The sequence below is a fragment of the Elaeis guineensis genome, chromosome 3, assembly GCF_000442705.2.
Source record: "Elaeis guineensis isolate ETL-2024a chromosome 3, EG11, whole genome shotgun sequence".
Lineage (NCBI taxonomy): Eukaryota > Viridiplantae > Streptophyta > Magnoliopsida > Arecales > Arecaceae > Elaeis > Elaeis guineensis.
In genome coordinates this window covers 110,469,872-110,477,528 of record NC_025995.2, presented here as the reverse complement: position 1 = coordinate 110,477,528, position 7,657 = coordinate 110,469,872, and the positions used below count along the sequence as shown (strand labels likewise).

Below are 7,657 nucleotides of genomic sequence, written 5' to 3'. Positions count from 1 at the left end.
CCAGACTGATTGCTTGATTTTGCAAGGTGGTTTTGCTACGGTGACTTGTTGGATAAATGGAGACACTTGCTCTTCACACCCAGTCAAGAAGATCAAAACTATTGCCAGAACTCTCCATATTTTTCATGCAACAATATGTTTGGAGAAGCGAATCAAGTGCCGGATTGTTTGGCAAAGGAAGCTTCTATCACCCGGATAGAAAGATTCAGAACTATCGAGCTGCTTCTCGATCTTAGCCGTTTTGTTGTGACGGATGCGTCTGCTACATCCTTCTGATGTCTTTAACCTCTCTCTTGCTGCTTGTTCACCTAAAAAAAAAAAAGCACAGTCCAGCTTACCTTGCCGATATGATTTAGTTACAGCATGGATGGGTGTCTGTAGGGACCGTCTTGGTTATTGGCATTGATCTTATGCATTTCTTGTACATTTTGCGTCATCCAACTTCCCTTTACTAGAACATACATAGGTATTTTAGTATAGTTATAGTATACACATGCTGTAAAAACACATCCGTTATCAAATTTGATGTTATGAGCAATTAAAAATATGAAAATGGAATTGTTTGATATGATTTACCAGACTAATTAAATGCTTATGCACCAGCAATCATACGTTTTAGAACTCCAAATTTATTCATCAATTTGTCTCGTATCCGATATATTGTACCATTTAATTCTAGATGCACAAACAAGACATTCGCCAAATGTTTGAGAATTTTTTGAACATAAATATCTTCGAACTCATAAATCACATCACTACAGTGAAAATGGTGAAAGGCGACGCTATAAAAGATATTTTACGATGCTAATAAGCATCATTAACAAGCTTTACGACGCTTCAAAAAGCGTCGTCTATGTAAGAGTGGAGACAAAAAGCGCCGATGCTTTTTAAAAGCATCGCAATAATTTTCTATGACGCTTTAAAGCATCGTAAAATTATCTTCTAACGGCGCTTTTTAGCGTCGTTAAAAACAACGCATCCTCCACTTTACCAAGACGCTTTTCGAAGCATCGGCAGTTAAGTCATTAGCGACGCTTATAAGCATCGTTAAACAGTGTATTAACAACGCTTATAAGCGTCGTTAATTTTTGTAACAGAAAAAAAAATATACAGATTTTATATACAAAAAAAAAATACATACATTCCTATACAAAATTATATCAATTATTCAAACATAAACCTGTACAGTCACCACCATTCACACCAAAAGTAAACTTCAATAGCAAATTTAACCAAACCAAAAGACACTGTTTTATATAAATAAAAATAAAGTACTAATCGTCCATTACAATCAAGAGTAATATAAATAAATATAAGAATATAATAAAAATAAAATAATATGAATCTGCAGGCGGATGGTCGTCGCTGTCTCCACGTGACGTGCCGCTGTCTCGACGGATTCCTGATGTGCCAGGAGCCTATAAGAAACATATCAAAAACATGATTTGCATATCTATAAATAAAAATATATAGATCATTAAATTAATATAAAAATATATATTTAATAATATGTGTTTACCTGAGATGGGCCATACATCTCTAATAAAGATGTAAGCCGATCAATCTGTCCCCTCATGGCCTACATCTCGGCACGGCTCTGTCGCATCTCCTCCATCTCGCGGCACGACTCTGTCTAAGCTCCTGTATCTCCACCTCGAGTCTGCGGACGCGTGAATCCTGAGCATCTGCTGCAGCATGCTGCATATATCTACTAACCTCAGATAACTGAGTGAGGGTGACTCCTACTCCATAACCCCTCACTCGACCATAGCGCTCTGATCCCATCAACTCTGTGAACACCTCGACCTCGATACGGCTCTGCTGCGTAGATGCTGCGGACTCGTCGTCACGCTCCGCAATGAGAGATGTAGCCCTCTCCTGTATTTATTTTGAAAACAAGAGTTATACATTAATAGCAAACAAAATTAAATTAAAATCATTGTAAAAAATAGAATATTAATAATACCGTACATATAAATCTGTCGACTCATCTCGAACAAAAGTATCATCCTAATGAGTATGAGTCATCCGGTAAAACTTCACTTTACCGGATTCCCTCCCATGCTCATCCATCTACACAAATAATTTTAATTTTAAGAAACAGTTATAATAATTTTTAAAAAAAATGAGTATCATGATACAGACATGGTCCACGATATATAATGATATTAGTTATATAAATATTTCAACATAAAAATTAAAAGTTAATTATGAAAGTTTAAGGAACATACAAACTCCTGTCGGAGTCGTGCATAACTCTTCGACCCTGATGTATGAGGAACAGATTGAGCTGCTCGTGCAGCTCTACCAATAGCAGAATAAGTCTGTAAAATAAAGTAAAAAACTTGTTATATGTATAATATATAATATATAATATAAATCAATATTTTTATAAAATATTTAAAAAAAAGATAATGAGCAGATAATATACCTGTGCCCTCTCGGAGAACCAATAATGAACCAACTCCATCCATTGATGAGGGGGTACATCAGGAGGACAATTCCTAGCAACCTCCTCCTCTGTCATACCCTGTCTCATATAGTCCCTCTTCAATTGTGCTTTATATTCTTTCCATTTGCGGTTGAGAGACTTCATTACAAAATCATGAGTGGATGGAGAGAGAATAAACTTGCTCTATAAAAAAAAAAGTTAAATGAAATAAATTATATAAGTGATTAACAATTAATATACTGTATGAACATCAATTCATTACCTCTATAACTCAGAGGAGCTCAACTTTGTACGTTGGAAGCATGTCATTCCATTTTGCATAGCCCAACGGATATAGCTGAGGCCTCCGAGCAACAGTCTCCAAAAATAAAGTCAATAAGCAGGCAGCTTTCTTAATTGGCTGACCTAGCTGATTGCACTCCACAATAATTCTCTCGCCCTCACGCATCTCCACACATCTCGTACTACTGTGGATCCGCGTCTGGGGCGTACTCTCCTGGATCCGTCTGCAAAAAATACATAAAAGTAACTATATCACAAATATACATAAAATAAAATAAAAATAAAATTACATAAAAGATAATATATACCCTGCACGTGTATCTCATCATCTGGCTGATGAACAGGAGGATCGTGCTGTGCTGATGATGAAGGACAGGGCTCAGAATGCTGTGCAGCTGAACTGACCTCAGGCTGCTGTGCTGAAGAAGACGTACCGGCCTCTGTCTGTGAAAACTGAAACTGCACACCAGCATATCGTCCCCTGCGACGCATGATGTCACCTAGCATTTATATAAATAAAAGGTAGAATCAGTTAATATATGGAGTAAAATAACACAATAATTAATGCAAAATATATACATCATAAATAATTATTACCAGTAACAATCAAGCAGTAGTGTTTCCTTCAAATTCTGTCCTAATCAACATCGTCGTAGCATTTAAATCATCAGCTGGCATAAAATTGTAGGGCATACATTGTGTATAAGTGTCATCGTCATCATCCTCCACTTGATTTTCCATATCATATAAGTCTCTAGGTTTTGTTTTGATGACAGTAAACCAATCTTTATCTTTTGTGTCTTGTACATAAAATACTTGACGAGCTTGAGATGAAAAAATGAATGGGTCATCCTTCAATAACACACCAGTGTGTATCAACCTTGAAAAATTTACAAGTGTAAATCTATTTGCATCTTGTTTCAAACCCCTTGGTGAGTTTATGTCTATCCAATCACATCTAAACAATACTACTTTAAATTTTTCATAATAATCCAACTCATAGATATCTTTAAGTGCACTATAATAGAATTTTCCATCCGCTTCCACCATAACACCGCTATTCTGTATTTTTCTAAATTTCTTCCATTCTCTAGTATAAAATTTAAAGTCATTAATTATGAAACTGTTATATCTATTCACAATCTTGTTAGGTCCTCGAGCAAGAGCTATTAGTTCATCTGAATTATTTGTCTCCATCATCTTTGATACCTAAAAAAAATAATATGACGAAGTGCTGTTGAGTTATCTGATATTAAATATGTATCAAAAATTAATGTATCTCATAATTAAATATAAATCACATCTGATTCGAAAGCCACATAGGAAATAACTCGACCAACCATCGCTGTTCAATCCTTGCATTAGGACGAATGTTATGATTGGCTCATCTCTGATAAATTAAAAATTCACTGCATAAAATATAAATATATTATTTAGAACATTATATCTAATATAAAATTTAAATCTTGATATCATGCCTTAAATATACTAACCTGCGATGGTCAGATATTATGTCACTATGAAGTAACACATAACGATGTGCTTGTGCTAAAGATTTTTTATCAAGTACAATACTTTCAGCTCTTCCCAAGAATTTTCTAGCAGTTAAGAACTTATACAGTTCTGCATTCTCCACAAAGTCATTATGCCGTTGAGGTCGACTAAAAATAGTCTCTACACCTTGAAGATATCTTGAACAAATGTCAAACATTCATCCGCAATATATGCTTCAGCAATCGAGCCTTTGGGATAGGCTCTATTTCGCACATAATCTTTAAGACGCACAAGATACCTTCAAGAATTAAATATTTATTAAAATATCAGTATACCGTTGTTTCTAATAAAATTATCAAAAGATTTAAAGTTTGCAATAATACCTCTCAATAGGATAGATCCATCTATAATGTACTGGTCCACCAACTTTAACTTCTGAAGCTAGGTGAATGAGCAGATGTACCATAATAGTAAAAAATTTAGGAGGAAAAATCTTTTCCATCTGACAAAGTGTAATTGTAATATCGGATTCTAACTAATCAAGTTCCCGAAGATCAATAACTTTTGAACATAATGTCTTAAAGAATGACGATAATCGAACTACAATTGCAACAACTTGTTTTGGCAATGACGATCTTAAAGCTATTGGAAAAATATCTTGCATCAATATGTGACCATCATGACTTTTAAGATTTAAAAGTTTTCGATCCTTTAGATGCACACATCGTGAAATATTTGATGCATATCCATCAGGTACTTTGATACTTTTCAAAAATCTCAAAAAATTATCCTTTTCTCGAGCAGACATTGTGTAACATGCAGGAGGCACATACATTCTATCATTAGCAAGCATTTTAGGATGAAGTTCTTGTTGGATATCCATTTCTTTTAAATCAAGACGCGCCTTCATGTTATCTTTGCTCTTTCCATCAAGGTTTAAAAATGTTCCAAGTAAATTATCACAAACATTCTTCTCTATATGCATGACATCAAGATTGTGCCGAATAAGATTATGTTTCCAATAAGGTAAGTCAAAAAAGATACTTCATTTTTTTCATAAATATTTACTGGGCTGTTGTATAGATGCTATCTGTGTGTCTTCCTCATTTTGATCCTCAAAATAATTATCTGGATCTTGAAACACCTCTGCATCTATAGTACTGATACTAACTTCCTCTGGTAACCCTTCGTGCATTGAGCTTTCAACATCATCCCTTCCTCTTTTTTGAGAGGACTTTGAGTGCTTACCATAGCTGTAATTGATGCCATCCATTTGTCTATGAACATCAGTTCCAGAAGGTGGAATAGGGGCACATCCCAATTCTATAGTACCATCAAACAAATCTTTCTGAAATCGAAACGGATGATTTGCTTCCAACCATCGATGATGTCCCATGTAACAAAATTTACCTCCATGTTTTAACCAAATTGAATGTGTTGAATCTCCACAATAAGGACATGCGACCCGTCCCTTTGTACTCCAGCCAGATAAATTGGCATATGCTGAAAAATTATTAATAGTCCATAACAAAGCTGCCCGTAGTTTAAATGTTTGGCTGTTTGAAGCATCAAATGCATCAATACCCTCCCACAACTGTTTCAATTCCTCTATTAAAGGCTGTAGGAAAATATCAATATCATTGCCTGGACCCTTATCTCCTGGAATAACCATTGACAAGATAAGTGATGATTGTTTCATGCACATCCACGGTGACAAATTGTAAGGTATCAAAATGACTGGCCAAGTGCTGTAGGTAGAACTCAGGGTCCGAAATGGATTGAAGCCATCAGAAGCTAAGTCAAACCTAACACTGCAAACATCAGAGGCAAAATCAGGATGCCTATCATCAAATACTTTCCATTGAAGACTATCTGTTGGATGTCTCAACATTCCATCCTTTGTACGTCCTTCATCATGCCATCTCATTGATGAAGCTGTTTTTGATGATGCATAAATCCTTTTCAATCTAGGTATAAGAGAAAAGTAACGCAATACCTTGGTCGATTTTTTTTACTCCATGTTGCATCCAATTCATTCAGTACATCGTCTCGATCTTCTTTTTGTGTTATCCATCTTGAAGATCCACATACATTGCATGACTCTTAATTAGCATTTTCACCTCGATATAACATACAATCTTTCGGACAACTATGAATCTTTTCGTATCCAAGATCCAATTTCTTTACTACTTTCTTGGCTTCATAATACGATGGTGGTAAACGAGTGCTTTCTGAAAATGCATCCTTTAATAACTTGAGCAGCATGGTATAACTCTTTCCAGACCATCCATTCAAATATTTTAAATGAAATAAATATACAAGAAAAAAAATCTTAAAAAATTTCGTACAATCCGGATATAATTCTTCATCTGCATCTTTCATTAAGGTGTGATAACGAGCTGTCTCATCATTAGATATATGTATAGGCTCCTCAACATGCATACGTTCCGTATGCGTACATCCATCAAACATCCCAACTGTTTCTTGTATACTACTGGATTCTCCTAAATTTTGAACACCAAGTCCAAAAGCATCTGTGATCAAACCCCTTATATCATTATCTCTTGCAGAATTATCTTGTAGGCTAGTGGATCCAAAATAAGTCAGAGGTTGGTTACATGATGATGGCAACATAGATTCTCCATGAAAAATCCAGTCGGTATAACCTCTTAAAAAATCATTCCATACCAAATGTTCTTCAACAATTTGTGGATCTAAAGAAGAACTATTTACACATTTCCGACATGGACATAAAATCTTTTCATTCAAACTACTTTTTTCCATACCAAATTTAATGAAGTCATGAACTCCATCTAAATATTCTTTACTATTTCTTGATTTATTTATCCAACTTTTGTCCATTGTAGAATAAAAATGATCGAACTTGTAATTTATCTAAAAATAAAAAAAATTATACAATCTATATTAATGCAATGAGTAAAAAATATCAGTCATTTCATAAAATCCAAAAAAATAATAGCTAGATAAAGTTTACATAGTAAATGCTTGCTATCATCAACTAATAGGTAAAGAAAGTCCTATCCCATTCAGAAAATGTATTAATTTTATAGGTCAATTACAGAAATCAAATGACATGCAACAAGAGCCGAAAAAAATTTCGGCAGCATTTCCTCTTAGTTCTTCCGTATAGGAAGAACAAAAAGAAAATACCATCCGAAATTTTTTTCGAACCCTCAGCATACCATTTGATTATGGTAATGACCTATAGAATTACTCACATTTTTTAAACTGTCCATACTGGACAATCAATTGATCAATGTACATAATTCTTTTATCCATACAAAAATAAATAAATGTACGGATACAATAGAATATGTACATTAATCAAAAGATGAGTCTATGATTCTATGCAATGCAATTTTGTTTAAAATTAATTCATAATTAACATTGCCTGGCATGAAATTCACA

The 7,657-nt window shown here is 34.4% G+C and overlaps 1 protein-coding gene and 1 pseudogene across 1 annotated transcript; both read right to left on the bottom strand.

Annotated features, from left to right (window-relative positions):
* Positions 1–3,352: 3,352 nt before the first annotated feature.
* LOC140856323 (uncharacterized) lies at positions 3,353–3,934 on the bottom strand (the record flags this gene model as incomplete). Its single annotated transcript, XM_073253431.1, has 1 exon — positions 3,353–3,934. A coding segment is annotated over exon 1 (582 nt), but the record flags the coding sequence as incomplete, so codon positions are not given.
* Positions 3,935–4,031: 97 nt separating this feature from the next.
* LOC140856322 (uncharacterized) lies at positions 4,032–6,670 on the bottom strand (annotated as a pseudogene).
* Positions 6,671–7,657: the final 987 nt, after the last annotated feature.